The following is a 21,539-nucleotide window of genomic DNA, read 5'->3' on the forward strand; positions in this document are numbered from 1 at the left end:
ACAATATGTTGAAACCTGGAGGGCAGACTAAATGGGAGAGAGGAAGAGACAGAGTTAAATAGAAACAAACACATTGACAGTCATCGAGCGGTTCAGGCTATAGAAACCTAAACCTGCTCATAACAACTAAGAGCAAAAGGCATATACCTCATGCGGAACCAGACTCATAGTGCACTATTTTCCAGGACCGGCAGTATACAACAACACATATGTCTTTTTATGTTAATACAATAACAACATATATGTATGTATTTTTCCAAATGTAGTTATTACCCAGAATTCTGTTGAAAGAATCAGACAGTTTATGCCATGTTTTCATGCGTCATGTTTTTTGCTCTGGTACTTACAGGGTTTAATTGAAACTAAAAGAAAAAAAAGTACCAGATCATAGACTGAATGCCTAAATCTAAGGATTTGTCATTGGTCTGCTCCATTCAAAAAAAACGAAAACAAAAAAAACTTCAGTCTCAATTTAATCCTGTGTCTAAACCCATCCTTTGACACATCGCTCTGTAGGCTGGAACCTCAGCTGAGTCCTCCAGCTCTGGACCTCTGCCAGTATCCCAAACAGAAAGACACTGTGCTGTGACTTTGCTGATATTGAGGGGAAACTGCATCTGGCACAAGATACAGATACGTTTCAGCCCTGCAGCTCAGCCGTACCCTCATCTGAGTTCCAACCTTGGATTAAACCATGTCCTTTTATTATATTATCCTGGAAGGACACTCCTCAGTAGGCAGTGTGACTCTACTGTGGGTTGTGAGGCTGAATGTCATTTCTGCCAGTTAAATTGAACATTCACATTTGTCCTTGGAAACAGCCGTTGACATTGAGTCATCAGCCAGGGAAATGTGTTGATAAAGATAACAGTGCCAGACAGTGTCAAGCACTGACTCATGAGTTATGTAAGGATGGTACGGTGATTTTGTCAACTGTTATATCTAATTTAGACTGAAGAATGATGAAGGCCACGTTTGTCTGTCTTTTTTCCCTCATGTCCAAAGTTTTGGTCCAGGGTCAGATAAATGAAGAACTAATGGCCACAATGAAATAAAACAACCTGTGGAGCTTTATGGTTTTTGGTAGATAAGACTAAATGTTCAGTGACTTATTAGGTACGTACATGAGCTTGAATCCAGCCTTTGTTTATTACATTGGTAGGACAACAAGAAAAACAAAGAAATAAAGACCAGGTGTTGAATTCTGTGGAAGTTCTCTGTCCCAGGTGGATAAATCATGATTTTTATAAATGGTCAATCTCAGACCAAAGATTTTTCATAATGTACTTATTAGTACAGTCTTATCAAGCATGATGGCAGTGCAATTGTGCTGTATAGTGATAAAAAGAGCTTTGTTAAAGTTCTGAATATTTGGATTACCTCCTTTCATTTACTGACAGAACTTATAAAGTAAGCTAACAATGTTATCTATTGTTGATTTAGACATGTTAAAAAACCTGTGTTGTAGTTATTTTGACCCAGTGCAACCATAAAAGTGTTTGGAGATATTGGAAGGATCATTTTGACATTTTAATACTTTGACTTTTTTAGGCAGAGGGCATTTAGTAGCAGGGTGTTTGCCTGTACTCGTGTACTCTTTGCCTGTGTTGACTGGAGATGAGATAAGAGGTTCTGGGTTTTTTTTTCTCTAGGTCATTTTATATTTACCTTAAATATGGTCAGTATGTATCATGGTTTCAGCTTGGTGGCTTGAGCTCACCCTGATATCATCTCACTTCTCAATATCAACACTCCGCACATATACTGTATGAGCATGTCATAGGTCAGTAAAGTTAAACAGCAGATGGCACGGGACATCCCGCAGCCAAGGGGGAGCTGACACTGAGTCTGCTAATACAAACAGCAGCCGGCAGGATCCTGCTGAGAGGGTCAGCATGTGAGACACTAAGGCATCATGAGTGGATGTTCACACCGTGTTCATTGGATTCCTGTATAGTATGCTTTACAATGCATTTTCAAAGTGTACATAATGTGTATGAAATAAATTATCTGGGCAGTTTTTTATATCAAAATTCCCTTTTTTCCAGATTCCCTTGGAACAGTAAAATTATTTGAATACTTTTCTTAAACTTTGAACTTGTTGTTGGTACGTATCACATTTGGGACCCTCGCTAACCCCAGTTCTCTGTGTTCAGTCTTCCATGCTTTACTTTGTAGTTGTCCTCAGTGTTGCTGGTCTTGTGTTCATTGCTCCTCTGTGTGTTTTCCTCCTCTCTGATTGCCCTGATTGTCCTAACCTGTGTAACCAGTCTCACCTGTGCTTGATTACCTCTGTGTCTATTTAGTCTCTGTGTTCCTTCCCTCGTGTTGTCGGTTCATTGTCTTGTGTGCCCTGTCTGATGTTGGATGTCTGTTTCCCAGTGACTTCTTCTTGTACCTCCCTGTGTTTTTTTTAAAAGTTTTGATTTCATTTTTGAAGAGTAAATTTGTGTTTTTTGCCTTTTTAGTTCAAATAAATATTTATAATAATTCATAATCTATTTTAATCCTAACCTGGATGTAACCCTTAGTACAAGAACATGATTGTAACAACTGATGACCATTTTTAATTGATCAGACCAAAGACTGTCATTACTGTCACTACCATTACTTCCCTCTGAAACCTTAAAGTTTTCTATTTAGCCGCCATGTTGGTTTTCTGGAACAACGTGAGGGGTCAAGGGTTGGCGAACACGGAGTTATCCAATCTAATGCAGTCCAATGGACATTTTTGCAAACATTTTAAAACAGGAATAATATGCCACCACATGTTAAGATCAAAGAGTTTTATTAAACAAGTAAATAAATGCTTAAGTCCATTTAATGAACTCGTGATGTGAAATGAAAAACCAGTCTGAAAACCGGCAGTGACAGTAATGCATTAATGGGAGGTGACTCAACAGGAGGGAGGAAGCTGACAGATCATCTTACTGTACAACTGAGTCTCCACCATGATGTCTGGAATGAGCTGTCAGCAACACACCCAGACGCCATTTCTCCTCCAGACTGACAGATCACTGTGTGTGTGTGTGTGTGTGCAGTTGTGTGTGTGTTTGTTAATCTTCATTTTGTTATATTAGATTTTATTTGACATAGTACAGTGGCAGCACAGTGATTAGACCAGTGCTCCTTGAACATGTAACAGTAGCAGATAAGACATGGAACCTGCAGTCCTCAAAGGCATGCTCCACACACTCGCTGTTAGCCACACATGCACATAAGGGTATCAAAGATCACACACATGGGCAGGCTCACTAACACACTTACTGTACTTTACCTCCTGAATCTCCGCACCCTGTTCAATGTGAATGACCTCTGACCTGCAACCCAGCTGAGGCCATGCACTCACTCTTCTGGCATCCCCAATATGTCGCCAACTTCAAGTAGCTGGCTGAGGACACGAACATGAAATTCCCACAAATGGCTGCCGTCATTGAGCCATGTGCTGAGTCAACTGCCCTATAAGTCCTCATCATCATCATCACAGTCTGGCAATCTTTTTTTTTTAGCTTGTCTCTGTCCAATGTCCAGGTTTAGATGATGGTATGAATCTTAATAGAGCTGAAGTGGAATAACAATATAGCTAACTTTGATTCTTACTCAACCAAGCAATCACACCCAAAAAACATTCCAGCTATAACGGGCCAATAAAGTAAACGTGTTTCAGTCTGAGTTCTTGCTCAGGATCTTCCCCTTACATTAGTTTTCCCATGTTATATTGACAACATCCTGCTTTTCCATTGGGCAGAACGTTTTCATCCTCGGTAACATATTAAATGCAACTCTTCTTCGCTCTAGCAGAGAGAGTGCTTAAACAACTGCTTCAATATGTGTGAACAATAGTTGATGTTTTCATCTGCAGTTAAAATGAATTGAAACAATATAGGGTTATGACTTTAGCTGCATTACCTATGACAGGTTAGTAATGAACCCTGTGAACTGTATTCCTTTTGAAAACCTCACCAAATAGCTTTGGTGACGAAGCATTGACAAAATTAAAACAACATTTTACAACATCAACTTTTCTAATTGTTGTTGTATGTCCAAAGTGTTTCCAAGCAAACTGTATTTTGAGTCTTCCTGGATGTCTCCAATATAGCACTTTATTGATTGCTTTACTTTTATTTGGCCTTCAGGTGGAACTAGGAAACATGTCTCGCGCATGTTGAAAAATTAACAATAAAGATGACCTTGACCTTGAGATAGATTCATATTTATTATAAGGCCAATTATGATGATGGGTGAGGCGTTAAGATCCTTAGCTGTTTAATTTGGAATATAGTTTAATTTCTTTTTAAATGATGGCTTTATTACTGAAAACAGCATCATCCTCTGTGGGCTTGGTTGATGACACAAGCTATCACAAAGCAGCATTGAGAAACATGTGACTACAGTTGAGGTGACAGAATCTGATCTGCAGGTTGTCACATGAACTCCCTGTCACAACGGGGACGTCTAACACATACTTCATACTTCAGCAGGGTGTGCAGATACACACTCAAACACAAAGAACATGTGTTATGGGAATTACTTAAATAACTTACATGTGCATCTTATAAATAACCCATACATCCCCACAGTCTGAAATAGTTCTTTTTTCAACCTCCATCTAAATCTCCATCTAAGGAGGTATATAATTATGGCCTCTGCGGCAGACATCAGTAGCCTGTCACATCGCAGCAAAGAACAGTTTAGACAAACAGTTATACAGATACATATCAGGATCCCTTGTCTGCAGGTGAAAAAAAGAAGACATTGCCCCACAATGCCTGTTTTAATGCAGTAAAGACCACAAATGTTGGCATATAAGCTGTGTTGTCAGCAAAATGTGTTTAGCTTCACTATACCATAGAACAGGAGTATAGCTGTAATTGACTACTACAATTACAGCAATTACTATTACTGCGTTACTACAACTACAATCAAGATGTCAGCAGCTCTTTGTTCATCAATCTCATAGTGGAACGATCTCATGGGTGCAATCCATGTGACAGAAAGAGAGCGATACATCCCGCATGCATCATCCATCTTTCAAACTGTCTGATCCAAGTGGCAACTTCCAGCACTAAAGAACCAAAACCTAATGTATGAGCAACACACTTTCCTAATCTTAAAACAATGCCGCTCAGCTACAAAACACAACATAATCTCATACACGTATATGTAACCTCATTAATCCAGGGCTGTCAGCATTTACTAGTTAATCAATTAATTAAGGTATGAAAATGATTTTTTAATCACAGGCTATTTTGTTCCTTTAGGTGCATGCTGGATAAGCTTATGCACTGTGTCCCGTAGTCACAATGATGGAAAAGAACGACGGAGCTGCATCTTGGAATGTCTCATTTCACCCTTTTACATAAACTCTCAGACGTCAGACTCAGACTCTGTGACGTCAAACATTGCACTTTTTTTCTTTAGCTTTTGACACTTAGCAAAGTTCCTTTTTCAGCAGTTAATGTTGTGACCAAGAAGGTCTTTACATTCAATATAAAAGCTGGGTTAAATTCAAACATTTTTTATTTTTAAAAGCGAATTCCAAACATGTCATTAATCACGAATAACTACTGAAATGTAGTGATTAACAGTGATTAAGAAATGCAATAGTTTAACAGTTTTACTTTGCCTGAAAGATATTTTTATGGATCCTCCACAGTCAAATCTTACTTGTTGACCACAGATAGCAGTTCCCTGCTGGTGTGGCCACTTAATGGCATCATATATAGTGGTACAAAGCATTTACTGTAATTGTGCATCACCTTGTGCGTTCCTGCCATGTGCTGGATGAAAAAAACAAAGCTGGTTCAGACATTGTCTCAAAATAACATGTCTATTCAATGTTGCTGTCACATCAATAAAGACTTATCTGCTCAGATTCTTTTCTTTTCTTTCCTCTGTTGTGCATTTTGTGAATCAAACAATAGCCAATTATATTTTACCCTTGTTTTACTTTACAACGATGCTCTTCTTACCTTCGTCAAGAAGCAGTTTGAGCACATTTTCATATTTAAGTCTCAAAGGTTTGTCCTACTTCAAAGGATGGCAGGCCCAAAGGTTTGAGAACCACAGTCTAAACCTGACCTACAGTGGTTTTCTTTAACCTAACTGTGTTCATACTATAAAACAAACAACCCAACAGTATTCCCATTTTCACATCAAAGTAGGGAAAAAAGGTCATTAAGCTTTTTTAAGCAGTTATATATTTCCATATATCAATGAACATTTTGCAGACATGGGGAAGACATTCCTCATCAGGATAGTTTGTGTTGTGTCTTGTATCTAATCACTGATTTTTGTTTACACTTCTTTAATATTTGTCCTCTTGGAGCTGTGTCCTTAAAAGTTGTTGGTGTTTACTGTCTCTTGGGAGCTGCTATCTGTCCTGTATGAATTATGCAAAAGTGCCTCTCTATATTCTGCTTCAGCTTAATGGGAGCGTCTGCAGGATGATTTAAAGTTGAAAGAGCTGCTCTCTCTCGGCGAGTTCAAATTGTGAAGAAAAGAACCTTATGGTAGATTTAATAAGCTGCCCTTGCAAAATGGAAATGAGTGTGGCCTGTGAACCTGCTGATATCATACCAACGTCCTGTGGAGGAAGAATGTCCTCTGTTACAGTAACTCTTTCACTCACATTTTAATCTAGGGTTTTTACTGTTTTACACTAATTCAATAATTATTCATGACACAGGCTGAATTTCCACAGTTCCCTTGCTGACATCCATGAATGTCGAAATAAAGAAAATCAATACAAAACAACAGGTTGTAGAAATTAAATGCCCTAATTATGAAAGCCTGCAAGTTGTAATTCAGGTTTTTTTAAAAATATATATGGATAATGTAAATAAGATAATATTCAAACTGTATTTCAATTTCAACTCAAATAGCAACATTCATGTTTTATACTGTACATGGTCCCTTTACAAATTAAAAAGTTAAAACATATTGTTTGATGTGATTATTTAAAAATGTTTACACTTACAGACAAAAAGTTTTAGGATTTTCAAAATGAGACGTCTCATGCAGGGAAACATGCAAATAACTCTAATGACTAAAAGACACTTAAATGACCTCCTCCTTTTCCTCATGAAGATTTTTAGATTTTTGTGATCAGACTAAAAACGTGTATCATCAGGGTAAACACTTAAACGAGACAGAAAATTGCCAGATTATATTTGGAATTTATGAATACTGGAAGTTGTTACTTTCATTAAACGATTGGTTGTGCAAGGACAAGGTTTGCTTATTTGAATACAAAATACTCATGGAAGAAAACATCTTTCTGGATCTGAAATGCTTCAGTTTCAATGTACATTTCATTTTGATATTAAAAAAAAACCATATGAGCTGCAAGCTAAAATACATTTACACCCCGACATCACAGTCATTGGTACTTCAAGAAGCATGCCGTGTGTGTGTGTGTGTGTGTGTGTGTGTGTGTCACTGAGTCACAGGTGTTTTTCTGGAATAGAAAGATGACATAATACTCTGACAGGCAGCCTGATGACACTGTGTGTGTGTGTGTGTGTGTGTGTGTGTGTGTGTGTGTGTGTGTGTGTGTGTGTGTGTGTGTGTGTGTGTGTGTGTGTGTGTGTGTGTGTGTGTGTGTGTGTGTGTGTGTGTGTGTGTGTGTGTGTGTGTGTGTGTGTGTGTGTGTGTGTGTGTGTGTGTGTGTGTGTGTGTGTGTGTGTGTGTGTGCGCGCATGCGCTCATTTTTTTGTGAAGAGAAATGTGTACGACTGAAGTAAGGAGACGGAGATACTGTGACAAGAGTAAGAAGTGGGCGGGTAATGAAGCTCATATGCGATCTATATGTGAGATCTATAGGAAGCTTTGTGTTCGTGCATGTCCCTCTGTGTGTGTGTATGTATATTAGTATGTTGGTACATGGGTCGGGCTGCTTTATTACAGCAGGTGTGGGACTGCATGCAGTATATATGTAAAACATGCTGTTTATTCAATGTCCATGTCATTTAGTCTGAGCAGGCCATCGTATGTGTGTGCTTGCATATTGCAGTTACGTTTGGGTGGATGGGTTGTAGATTTATGTCACCAGGTAACGTTTTAGAAGAAATCAAAGTGAAAGTATAAAACATCTGCAGCTTTAAGTAATCCGACAAACAATACATTTACCACAAATGAGTAATCAGTGGCCTACTACAAACTTTCATTATACTATTCACACTAAATTCTCATTTGATTCTATTCCATGCACCCATTGTATAAATTGTATAAAGCATGTTTTTATGCAAACATAATGAAACTAAATATGGTTATATCTCAAACATGTTTTTCCTAAAAAAAAAAAAAAAGGTTTCCATATGATTTAAACAATAAAACATGCAGGGCTCTCGAGGATGAGAGGTTGGATGACAACTTTATTTGATAGTTAATATAACAAATAACCTTTACTTCAGATTCTGGCCTTCATTCACTAACATCCGTTAAAGTATATGTCAATCATGAATCATTTTCAAGCCTTGTATTTTGTCTTAAATCTTGAGATAATGTTTTGTTTTCATTTTCTGAAATACAGAATACAAGACAGTAATGAATGCATCACGTGTTTTTGATAGAATCCTCACTATAAACGGTGTGTTGCACGTTTATTTTAACAAGATAGTCACATGATTTAAAATATTTGTATTAGTATGTTAATAGAAAATAATAACCACTAAGATCATTTTCAAAATACACTTGTATTAGTGTATTACAATTTTGTAAAATGATCTCACCTTCCCACCAATGTAATAAATCCATGAAAAAAGTAAGAGCTAAAATTCAGGAAGTAACACTAGAAGACAACTGCTTTTACGTTTGTGGGAAATGTTTTTTGTTTGTTAGATAATTAAATTAAAAGCTGTAAGTCCTTATTACATTTGTGATTCATTATGTTTGTGGGTTTGTTACAAGGTCCTAAATATTTCTTAGCTCGTAGGATGGTTGGATGAACAACAAAAAAGTGAGCATTGCATATTAAATACATTTAATGCACAATTCACCTGATCTTTAAAAAGTCTCTCTGTCATGCATATGCTGACCAGTGACATACAGTATGTCGTGTTTGAGTTCTGAATGACTGTATGCTTATGTAAGTGCTTTATCATTTAAAAGCTCTCCACACATGGAGCTGTCTGCCTTGACATATGGGCCGCTGTGTGATCAGGTTTCAGGCTGGTGGTCTGTAGCTGGATCGCTTTACTAGATCCACACATTGCAGCCGAACATACCTGCACACACTGCTTCGCTCAGGTTACGGTCGCTGAGAATCTCCGTCATTGTCAACATTCACAGCCACACAAGACCTGTGACATCAGAACTCATGCCCAGGGTGTCACTGCTGTCAATCAAAAAGGACATAAGAGAGAAAAAGTTAAGTGTCGAAGTGTTTCTACTCTTCTGCTCGAGGAATACCAAAAGTTGGCCTGTTTAACAAAGTTATGAAAAATGCAAAACTGTTTTGAGACATTGAGCGGTAACAACAAAAACATGTGATGTAGGTGTCTAAATTGAGGATCTTCTTCAGAGCTCATGCCGGCTTTATTAGAGCTACGTTCTGTTCCAAAAAAGGTATTTTTCTGATAAACTATAAATCATGTCAGGGCAGCTGTGGTGCAGTCATAGAGTCGTCGTCTCTCAACCTGAATGACGAGGGGTTCGATCCCCAGCTCATCCAGAAACATGTCAGATGTGTCCTTGGGCAAGATACTTAACCCCACATTTGACAGCAGGCAGTGGAAACATTACGGAGCCAGCACCCTCAGATACACCCCCAAAAAAAACCAAAGAGTATACTATTCTACTTCATACTCCTTCACTCCCACCCCTGTGCCTAATAAATAAACCAACAACAAATATACAGAAACTTATTCTAATCAAATTAAGGAAAAGATAGAAAACACAATTTTCTACAATTTGGGAAATATTCTTACACAAAACCTGCATTCTTTATATGAAAAAAAAAACACCACACACTGGAAACAAAAACAACAACAAAGTTACTTGAGCAGTAACATTATACCTATGGAGTTAATGATATACATCTTTCCATACAAACTTGAGGCCTTGAAAACCACTTGGGGATTTTTCAAAAAAAAATTATGAGAACCAAAGGTCTTGAAACTTGTGTCCTTTCTCTAAAGGTAACAAAACTAAAAGTTGGTCTTTTAATAGATCTCTGACTAGATGTCTGTGTGATAGTTAGCCAGCGAAGACTGTCATGCATGTCAGCTCCATATAGTCTACGGTTGTTCCCTTTTGTGTTCTTCCCTCAGATTGTATTTCTATCAGGTTATTGTTGGGTAATGACGACATCTGAATTTTAGACTGTTAACACCTTTTTACAGCAGAGTGTGGAACATGTTGAATAGACACATGAATGACACACAGTGCATGCTGACATGGTGCAACTTTACTTAAAGAGCGGGGCAAGACATCTATAAACAGTATACATATCTCACTATAAATATACTGTCTACATACTGGGAAAAAGTCGTATAGTTTTATGGTTGCCAGCATGTGTTTTGTCCACGTGAGTAATGTTGAAAAACCACGATGATGACATCCAAGTTTATCACAGAAAGACTCAGAATGTTGCACTAAAAAAATGCTAGATTTAACTGAGCATATAGGAATGTTTGACCTTGAGCAGGAGAGTCAGGGCATATATTGTTTATATTGTATTTTATACATCTTTCAGAATAAAAAAAAAAACCTTTATAGAACAGAGGGATAAAAGTTACACAACCTTGTAAATATTGTGCATCAATACTCTTACCTTGTTTTTTTTTTTTTTTTTTTTTTACTTTTTTAACTTCCTTATCCAAACTGTTTTGTTTTTGTCGTTTAGCATCCTTAATCTCTTATTTTGACGTCTTCTTTTTGCATAGTTGTTTGAAATGATTGGTCTTGATGAAGTTAGGTGTACCGGTAATCCAATTTCTGATGCCAAGGTTGGTTTTTTTTTATAAACTCTACTTCAATTCCCGCTCTATTTCAATTAGCGCACCAAGCAGTCGACCACAGGAGCAATGACCTGCATACACCCTAACGGAGTAGGGGTTAAGTGTCTTGCCAAAAGACACATCGGATATGTTGCTCGCAGGAGCTAAGGATCGAACCCTCTGCCTTTTGGTTTGAGGGACAACAACTCTACCCACTGACCCACAGCCGCCCCGAAGGTTATATTGTTGAGAGGAAAAATTGTTGAATTGACTTTTACTGTGACACTTAAACCTTTATGACGTAATAGCAGTGTAGACATATTTAGATTTATTTGTTAACTGCTCAATGGCAACATACATGTTTTACTGCCAATAAAGTCTTTTACTTGAAAAATGGAAACCAAAACATTGAAACTACAGCAAAAAATGTGTATGCAGTTTTTATTACAATGCAAAAGTGTGGACAATGTCCTAAACCTTTCTTTAGGACCTTTAAGGAGGATGACAAGTAAAGGTCAGAGAGTCATTTGAATCATTTGAATCATAACAAATAAATAATTATCCTTTGATTTGGTACTGTAGCTCCTGTGGATAACTAAAAAATGTCAACCTGATTGTGATGCTATAGAGAAGACCAGGAAAAAGTAGACCTTGTATACCTATGTGTTTTCATGTCAATCACACTTTAAGAGAAATCTTTGGTCTATAGTTTTCTGTAGATAGAAGAATTAAGAACAACCATGTCCTCATAACCCTCCACAGTCTGAACAATTTAACAGTTATAAAAAGTTTTTTTCAATTCCACTCAAATCACCGTCGACGACAGCCGCTCACGTTCAGCACAGAAGGAGAAGTGAAGGTCAGTATTTTCCGTCAAAAATAAACATCGTGGCCAACAGAACGTATCATTCTGTTTATAGACATTTAAGCTGTCCTTACACGCATCTTTATGATGATGTGCTGTACATCATGTTTATGTACGTGCTACTTTAAAGTGCCTAACATGTTCAGGGTGAGCAGTTAACATAGCAGAGATACTACTAAAAGTATGTATGTCAGGTTTGAATCTAATCCTCTTTAGGGTTAGGGTCACATTCTGTATCAACTACACGTGCTTTGAAATAAGAAAAGAGCAGCCCCTGGACTGGGAAAGACACTCCCTCTATCACCTTCCCCCAGATTCAGCTTGGGGATCTGCACCCTATGGTTGTTAACCCTGGTTAGCCTCAAAAGTTCAACTGACATTAAGTTAGATCTGCCACCAGGGGGCTCTAAATGAAAAAAAAAAAGAAATATGAAAGATAATATCAAGGCTTGGGGGGAATCATGGGAGTGATTCTGTCTGCTAAGTAAGTCATTAACTTACAAGCATCCACAATGGATCAGCCTAGTTAATTGTGTTTACCATTTAAATTTTATATCCAATCCAACTTTATTGGTTAAGCACTTTAAAACAGCTGACCAAAGTGCTGTGAAGAAGAATACATAAAATTCATAACAGCACACATGAGATAAAAAAAACAACTAAATTTGAAATACAAAATAAATTAAAAGGCATAAAACATGAAATAAAACAGAATTATTATAATAATTTGTAATGCATTCATGTTGAAATCCTGTGCAGCTTAAACTACAGTAGATGATGAGGTTGTATATGATCAAACAACAAGATGTAAAACGTACAATTAATGTGATACCTCACAGTGTTGTTTAATAATTTCTTCACAATTCATAATTGAAATGCAGTTATTCACAATGGTGTAAAAACTATGAATAACTAATAGTTTTATGTCAGGATACTGTACTATATGCTATGTATACTTTTTCCTTGGATTTAAATGTAACTTGGATTTAAATGTAACTTGGATTTAAATGTAACTGGAATAATAATGAGTAGAGGCTGACCCGTCTCATCCCACTAAAAGAGTCTCGCCCCATAGAGCTATCATTTAGTGTTTTAGGGCTCTGCAGTTAAACAGCTGTATCATTGTTTTTAACTTTGCACTGCAACTCTGACTTTCCCGCTTCAGTTATACATGCTTTCTTTAATTCCATTGTTGTTTGATTTATGCAAAGGCTGAAATAACTGTTATGACCACAATAAAGACAATGTTTTAAATTAACATTGATTAAGTGGATGTAGACAATATTGCAGTCATGAAGTGTACAGCGATGCTAAACACCAATTTAAGTTGAGAAAAATTTTACTGGCTGAAAACACGTTTTAATTATAGCGAGAAAACCTTTTCATCGTGATAATACAATTTTTTTCAAAGTATTTTCTTTGATACATTAAAAGAAATCCATCTCTTTTTGTGCTGCTACAGAATAAATTCATTGTGTTAACTACACAAAAACGTTCATGTTTATTACAGTCAGTCACAAAACAAGTTTTCTGGCATCAGAAGAATAATGTTGGTCTAAAGTACTGCAATTGGGCCTCATTTGCACCTTGAGACAAACAACCAAACCACAGATGATGACAGCAGCTCACGTTCAGCTCAGAAAGGAGCTGAGTGCAGGTCAGCATCGTAAACATAGTGGATGTACTTTCGAGGGAAAGTAGGTCAGGTTATAAGTGGTCATTTAAGTCCTTTCACCCATCTTTATGATCACGGCCTGTACGTCACGTTTTAAACTACTTGGAAGATGGTTAGAGTGAGAACCAAAGTGAACAGTAAACATAGCAGAGATGCCAAGTATGTCTGGTTATAAATATCAACTCAGCATTCTTGTAAGTCCTTCTACTCCTCTTTGTCATCACATTCTTTCCATTACAGTCCCGTGAAATGTTGTCCCCACAGATGTCATTACACCTACTAGGAATTAAGTTGAATGCCTTTTAAACAATGTCAAACATCCTTAAAAGGATAAGGATATGGACACAGATAACAGGATAGTTCTTATGACCTCCTAACAGAGGAATCACAATGCGACGTTTCTCCTAAGTCTGGTACAAAAGGTAAAGTCACGGAGTTAAAGAAATCAAATGGGGTAATGGGATGTTTCTATAGACTGGACATAGTTTTGAAAAGTGAAAGTTTTCACCTTATCTTGAAACTCCAGAAAAAGCACAGAGGTCATAATTACTCACAACAACCCAAACTTGCCATTGTCTAAGCACACTTTACCCCCCAAAATCCAGATCGTTTGACGAGTTTGAGTTCTGCGATCTGTAATCTGCTCAAGCACACTGCACTTAATTGGCCCTGGAACGCTTCGAAGAAGTGTGGCTCGGCACGGTACAGTTCATGCACGATCACAAGAACGGGAACGCAGCATGGACCGCCTTTATCATTGAGAAATCCCAGAGTTTTGTGGCTGTATCTATACTATAAAATGCCTCAAAATGAGCCACAAGTTAGTAAAGTAGCTGTCATGTTCTATGTGTTCTTCTTCAATGTGCAGACATGAACTCAACCACGTGTCTCTTTGTTTCTCTCTTGATTCCCCCTGTCATGTAAACTAAGCACACTTCATAATTACATTTATATTCATGTGTTGTATTATGACGTTATCTACAAGAGGTAACCATGCTCAGGCCCACATACTCCTGGAGCAGTGTGAGTGCAGGTGACAGCGTAATGTTAAAAAGAGGACGCCAGCTCACGTTCAGCGCTGAGGAAGTAGCAACATACTGTATATTCAGAGTCAAAAGTAACATAGTAGAAATACTACAAGAAAAACGTATGTCAGGGTTAGAGTAACAACTTGTTGGTCAAATAAGTTCTCCCACTTAGCTTCACGATCACATGCTGTACATCAAGTCCACTTGAAGTACTGTGAGAATGTCTGCCATTGGAGGGAGCAGCACAGGTCAAGAATTTGAGTCCACAGGAAACACAGGTGTTAGATATCAGCTAAGAAGACCAACAACTCCGACTCATCCCTATGTCGCGTGCAGTGCGTCACATTCCTATGAGCGAACATGATGACGCCTGAATCTGACAGCCATCAATTTTAAAGCCCAAAAAGGCTTGCTGCAGTTAAGGTCTTTACTTTCCATAAGACTTGGACCCCAGGTCAATTCATGCTGACAGTGTTGACCTTTCAAAATGCGTACATCCTAAACTGAACTGTGACATTGTATTGATGAATAGGACCACTAAAATTGACACCTTGAGAAGTTTTGTGTTGAAAATGACCTTATCGAGTCTACGTGATCCAATACTGATCTCCAAGATTGCTTATCACATCAGTGAGGAAAAAAATAATGTAGGGCTGATTTCAGAATAAAAAAATTGGTCAATTTGAGACAACCAATATTGATGACTTTGGTTTATTTTATTGTTTTTGCCTTTTTTTGTTTGTTTGTTTGTTTGTTTTACTTCAAACTAAGATTTCTTTAAAATATGTTTGATTTCATCTGAACTGTATCTCATGAGATGTAAATGAATAAGTTTATATGGTGCAAAAAGAATTCAACAGTTATAATTGACCGAACTCTAAAACTATCAGGTCACTTATTCCTGACCATCCTTGAAATTGATTCCATGAAAACCACATGTTTGTGAGTCACAGTGGCACTTCCTACTTCTACTCCACCTGTGCACATGCATGGTGACATACTGTAATGGAGCCTACAGCAGCCTAAACTAGGCAGTGATGATGGTGGGAGGGGCTGTCTGTGAAGGTGAGGGGGGTGATGTTGGTAGCGCAGAGCGTGCCATATGAGCACATGAGGGCAGTAATGTGATCCCACTTGAGTGACAGGCCCCCTATTTATTTCTGCAGAGGTTTGGTATAAGAGGCACAGGGTCCGACTGAAGACAGAAAAGACAGACAGAGACGCTGAACTTCACAGCAGAGGACCAGTGGACTTTACTCTACCTCCAGACACTCACTGTCATTTATCTACTGCTTAACAAGAAGAAGAATGGGACTGCACAGTGTTGAGGAACTGGTAAGATCTGATTATTGGAGCTAATATGGCACATTGGGGCGCAATCTTTCATGAGTTAAGTCATATTATATAATATTGATGGAACAAATATACGAACAGTTATACAGTTTAAAAATGTGAAGAATCAAGAAATCAAGATTTGTTGTTCTTAACATACCTGAAAAAGAAAATGATGAATGGTGAGGACATTCTGGGGAATAATGATGCTTTGAATATGCGGACTGTGCCTTTAATGTCTAAAAGATATTAATCATGTTGTTTTAATATAAAGGCACAGCACATTAGTTACTGTTACTTTATCGTTATCTCTTTTCTACTTCAGGTATCCGGTAAGAGGCCAGAGGGCAAAGAGGCTGATGGCTACCAAGGGGGCGCGTATGAGACAGCTGTCAATCAAGAGAAAGAGGACGAACGCAAGTCCCACAGAGAGCTGGTGGACGGGGGTCTGTCAGAGGGGAGCGACAGTGGCAGTGAGCATGAGGAAGTCAGCGTGGGAGCGCTCAATGTGAGAACAACACCAACAGAAGTGCAGCGATAATTGTATTTATCAGGGTTCATACACAGTACAGTCAATAAACCACCACTTATTTGTATGCATGTCAACATTTTTTTATTTTTTTAATCTTGAATGACATTCTGTTTTAGAACACAATTAAATATAAATGACCCAGAATGGGAAGTAATGCACATTTTTCTATGAGCAGAGCCTGTTAATCATACCTTTAAAAGAAGGAATTTATCATTCGTTTCAATGAATCACTAATAAACAGAAGCTGTATAATCTTCCACTTTGGTTCTAGTTGCAAAGTAAAAATGTTTTTGTTTTATTAGAATTGCTGACCAATGCTTAAATGAACAGATACAGTGTTTGAATAATGTATAAAAGAAAACGTATAGAAGTACAGAAGGTAAAAAGACTCTTTTCCCTGTTGAGTTTGTGGGCTCACTTTCAGTTCAAGCTTCTGCAGATGTGACTAGAGTTAAATAATGCTTCTTTTCAAATGAGTGAAATACAATATATGATAATAAATGTGTTTTACATGATGTGACTCAAGGATACGGCTGACGCTCGTCTGTGAAAGCCTGCACTTGCCTCCTTTTGAGTGTGTCTTTTGGTCAATACTGCAGCCTGGTGGCCTTTGAGAAAAACACATTGTTCAATTAAGTGATTATCTAAACTCTTCACTCTCTTTATGTGTTTTACTCTAGTTGCTGCATTGAAATGTATAAGGCATAAAAAGATCGGAACACATTCATTTACTTGTACTATTTAGCATCAAATGTCATGTAAAATGACTCAAAGACATTTCACTGCTAGATTTGTTTGCTTTTAAAAACAGGACATGCAGTGATTGGTGACGGTGCTTTAAGTCATTTATTTATCAAACCAAAAAATAGAAGTTGCTCATCACATCAGGTTTCTTCTTTAACTGTTGTTCCTTTATGCTGAATCCTTCTTGTTTGTCACCGTCCTGTTAGACGGATAAAAGCGGCAGGCTGAAGTTGGAGACAGTAGACGACCTCTTCAACATCCTGCAGCTGAAGAAGAGGAGGCGAGAGAGGAAGGTCCCTGTGCACAAGAAACAACATGAGCCAGAGCCTGAGACTGTGGTGAGGGTTTCTTCTTATCCAGGGGCGACTCAAGTCTCATTGTGTGACAGAGGTGGCCCACTAGGGGGCACTGACTTATGCAAGGGTGGTACAAAGATTGAGGGACACATTTGCAAATGAATTTATTATCAGATGATATGTAGGTAACATGATATGGCAACATATAAAACTCCTTAACTTAATTATTTAGGGACTTAAAAACAAAGATGAATGTGCAAGTGTACTGTACTTAAACACATGTATTGGCAATTAAGTCCATTGCAAGTTAGACAGTGTGCATGCATTGAGCAAAGTGTTCATGTAGGACTGAAAGTACGGCCATCAGTATGTTGAAAACAGTCAGAATAGTTGACTTGTACTCGAGACCAGCCTTTGATTAGACAAAGGGCCAATCATAGATTTGGATTTTGGGGTTGCCAGTCCAAACCCTCATGCCGTCTTGACATGCCACTGTTTTTATCCATCTGTCTAAAGGCATGTCAAACCACACACAGAAAAGGACAGGAGGGTTTTTTTGCTGTTGAAACTCTCTGGCGTAGAATACACTGATGAAGTTAAAAATGCACAGATCGGTATCTGTTTTGCTTCTTTCACAGATAATTTGTTGTTGTGGAAAACAGCTGGATCATTTTCAAAGATATGCTATTCATTCGGTGTTAAAAAACAAACAAAGGAGCTCATTTCTTTTACCCACAGCTATTAAATGTACTTTCTTTTGTTTATATACCTCCCAGCCAGATTATGTGGATGAGCAGCTTTTTCTGACAGCAGCCATGGAGAACAAACTGCCTGTGGTGGAAAAGTACCTGACTGATGGAGGAAACCCAAATGCAGCCGACCACGTACGTTTGACACAGAAACATCTGCCACTGGAAACTCTCACAGTCTCAATGGACATGTTAAAGAAACGTTCACGTTCAACAAAGTTCAAGTTTATCATTGAAAATAAGAGAAGAGGTGTTCTATAGTTAGAATGCTTCAAATGGTTTTATAAATGAAACATCATGATTAACAGCATATTGACAGTTAATTAATAAATAAATCAGCTGTTTGGCTCATAATTCTTTCTCTCATAGTTTCAGAGAACAGCTCTGCACAAAGCCTCGTTTAAAGGACACGTGGACGTCATGAAAAGACTCCTGGAGGCAGGAGCTGCCATCGAGAAAAAAGACAAGGTTTCTGATAATTGTCTGTTTTTCTACTCGTATAATAAATCATAATATATCAACAGAGCACAGAGACAGGTGTTTTTGTCTAACAGGTGTGTGTGTGTTTTAGCTGGAGGCCACAGCGGTGCACTGGGCCTGTAGAGGCGGCAGCCTGCCTGCCCTGCAGCTCCTCCTCGACCAGGGAGCCAAGTTCACGTTCAGAGACAAGGTGAGCTGCTCACACACTGAACGAGGGAGAGGGGTTATTATAGGTCATCTATGGCACAGAACACAACACCGTCTATGATGATTACATGAGTACATGATCAATGCATAAAGATTAGAACTTTTTGCGGTGTACATATTCTGCTTGAATCGATCAATCCGAACTTCTCTCCTCAGCTGCACAGCACTCCTCTCCACGTCGCTGTGAGGACAGGACACTGCGAGTGTGCTGAACATCTCATTCACTGTGGAGCAGACGTCAACGCCAAAGACAGAGTAAGACATGAAACAAAAAAATAAATCAAAAACTTGTGCAATATCTGCAAATATAGTCGGAAATAAAATAGCCATCTCTTGCTGTTGTCAGCTGCAGCCATTTGTCTTACAAGCATAATGAAAATATTCTTTCTGGTTTATTTCACAGTCTGGGGGATGCCTCTGAGTACACCATGACAGAAAATCAAATTACCTAATTGCTGAATGTCTGTTTTGTGTTTCTGGCTAAAGGACGGAGACACGCCCATGCACGATGCTGTGAGGATAAACAGGTTCAAGATGATCAAGCTGTTGATGATGTACGGAGCCAGCCTCAACACCAAGAACTGTGTAAGTACAAAACTAACACCTGAAACATGCGCAAGATCTTCATGTGCCATCTGACCATTCAGAGGAGCAGTTAAGCCCTGTTTTAGAAATAAACACACGTCACATTACCGTTCTCTTCGACTGGACATGAGCTTCCTGATACCAAAAAGCCTCTGCGTCTCTTATAATAATAATAATAATAATAATTTACACTTTATTAATCCCACGAGGGGAAATTCGGTTTTTACACTCTGTCTAACACACACATAGGCCGAGATACACACTCATGCACAAACAGGGTTCTAGTGACATGCATTAATGGAGAGGTCTCAGAGTGAGGGGGCTGCCCACAGCGAGCGCTCCAGAGCAGTTTTGGGGTTCGGTGCCTTGCTCAGGGGCACCTCGGCAGTGCTCAGGAAATGGACTGGCTCCTCTCCAGTTACCAGACCAGTTTCCGGAATTGTTCCGTGCCGGGACTTGAACCGGCGACCCTCCGGTTCACAACCCAAGTCCCTACAGACTGAGCTACTGCCGCCCCTGAATCAGTGGCAGTCAATGTCGGGCTTCTAATAATGTAACTCCCTTAATTATAGCTTGCCTACTTGTGGCGGGGTTCTCTTCTTAAACGCCCCAAAAAGTTTGAAAAACACACACAGGCGGAGTCGCAGACTGTGATTGGTGGATTTTTATTTTTTTTTACCGGCCTCCACAAGTGCACAATATTTACAAAAAATGGGAAAAACCCAAAAACAAAAGAATATAAAAATAATATTATTTACAAAAAAACAAAACTCCCACATGAGTAGCGAGCAAACAAATGGTGGTACTGTAAGTAGCAGAAACAGCTGCTATTGAGATCACTAGTGCCTGTGATAGGTAGGTCATGTTTAAAATAATCCTAGTGGTCAGTGCACAGCGAAGGAAGTTTGGCCAGATGTCCTTTATCTCTAATCGCTGGCTACACCTACAGCACAAAAAGCTAAACTTGACCTCTGAGATACTATATCACTATCACTGTTAACAGATTTATTAAAAGGCTGCATGTGTGTGTATTTTATCTCCTGTGCAGGATGGAAAAACTCCAATGGAGACGCTGCATTCGTGGCAGAACGGAGCCAAGAGCCTCCTATGCAACTTCAGCCAGGAGAAACCAAACGAGTAAAATCATCACATTCATGTAAAAGTCAGGAATACAACTTGAGATTCAGCCACCTCATCGGAAGGTTTATAGGAGATAAAGGTGCTGAGAATTACAGAAATTAACTTGTATTTTTCCGCTTCCTTTGAGTAATTTGCATGTGCGGTTCATGAACTGCTGGCTCACATGTTGACTGATAGCACTCGAGGCCCTCAGTAAGTAGCTGCTCTCCAACCTCGGCTCGTTTAAGTGCTGACACATGCATGTCGTAGCTAAGAGATTTGAGCCGGCCACCCTCCAAACTTTCACCTGGAGCCATTCGGCAGGGTTTCATTTTCTCATTTGAAATGATAACTAAACACGGGTTAGCTCTTGTACAGAGACAAATGGAAGGAGGTCTCGATTAACAATGTGAATCTTATCAGGAGGTTATCCGTAATGTGATGATTAGCACAGATACATTTATTGAGCGCCAAGTATTGCTGGACAATGTCTCGGCTGACGGCATGAAGAGTTTTCTTTCTTTACCTAAACTATTTATTTAAACTGAGTTGAAGTCAGCAGTACATCTATAATAATCTGCTTATTGATTTATTTGCAAAACATGTTTTGCAATCAGTGTATGGCTTTCAATGCATTTATTTTGACACACTGTACTTGATATTTGAGTTACAGTGAAGACTTGTACTTTAGAGAGTTTAGGGATGTTTTTATGCAAATCTAATCTGGAAACTAATCCTAAAAGATGAAGTATGCAAGAGACAGAATGCAGTAAGATTAAGTATATTCAGTAAGGTTGAGGCAGCCCTTTTCTGTTTTTTTTTGTATTGATTACCCATAGAAGCACACACACACACACTTACACCTACACACACACACACACACACACACACACACACACACACACACACACACACACACACACACACACACACACACACACACACACACACACACACACAGTAGAAGTGTGAGGGCAGAAAGTGAAA

The 21,539-nt window shown here is 38.6% G+C and overlaps 1 protein-coding gene across 1 annotated transcript; it reads left to right on the forward strand.

The window, feature by feature from the left end:
* The first annotated feature begins 15,725 nt into the window (after positions 1 to 15,725).
* On the forward strand, positions 15,726 to 21,539 carry LOC306836277 (uncharacterized protein). The gene is made up of 9 exons (XM_079363275.1): positions 15,726 to 15,843; positions 16,166 to 16,348; positions 17,323 to 17,454; positions 18,189 to 18,296; positions 18,531 to 18,629; positions 18,733 to 18,831; positions 19,005 to 19,103; positions 19,335 to 19,433; positions 20,482 to 21,539. Exons 1-9 carry the CDS (start codon positions 15,817 to 15,819, stop codon positions 20,572 to 20,574), a joined length of 939 nt encoding a protein of 312 aa, XP_079219401.1. The 5' UTR covers positions 15,726 to 15,816; the 3' UTR covers positions 20,575 to 21,539.

This window comes from Symphodus melops, assembly GCF_947650265.1.
Source record: "Symphodus melops genome assembly, chromosome: 15".
Classification (NCBI taxonomy): domain Eukaryota; kingdom Metazoa; phylum Chordata; class Actinopteri; order Labriformes; family Labridae; genus Symphodus; species Symphodus melops.

What these genes read in the sequence shown, in the direction of transcription:
- LOC306836277 (XM_079363275.1), top strand. Translation starts at nt 15,817, where the DNA reads ATGGGACTGCACAGTGTTGAGGAACTG. An exon ending in TCAGCGTGGGAGCGCTCAAT is followed by an intron (nt 16,349 to 17,322) that starts GTGAGAACAACA and finishes CCGTCCTGTTAG; the next exon opens with ACGGATAAAAGCGGCAGGCT. An exon ending in CCATCGAGAAAAAAGACAAG is followed by an intron (nt 18,630 to 18,732) that starts GTTTCTGATAAT and finishes TGTGTGTTTTAG; the next exon opens with CTGGAGGCCACAGCGGTGCA.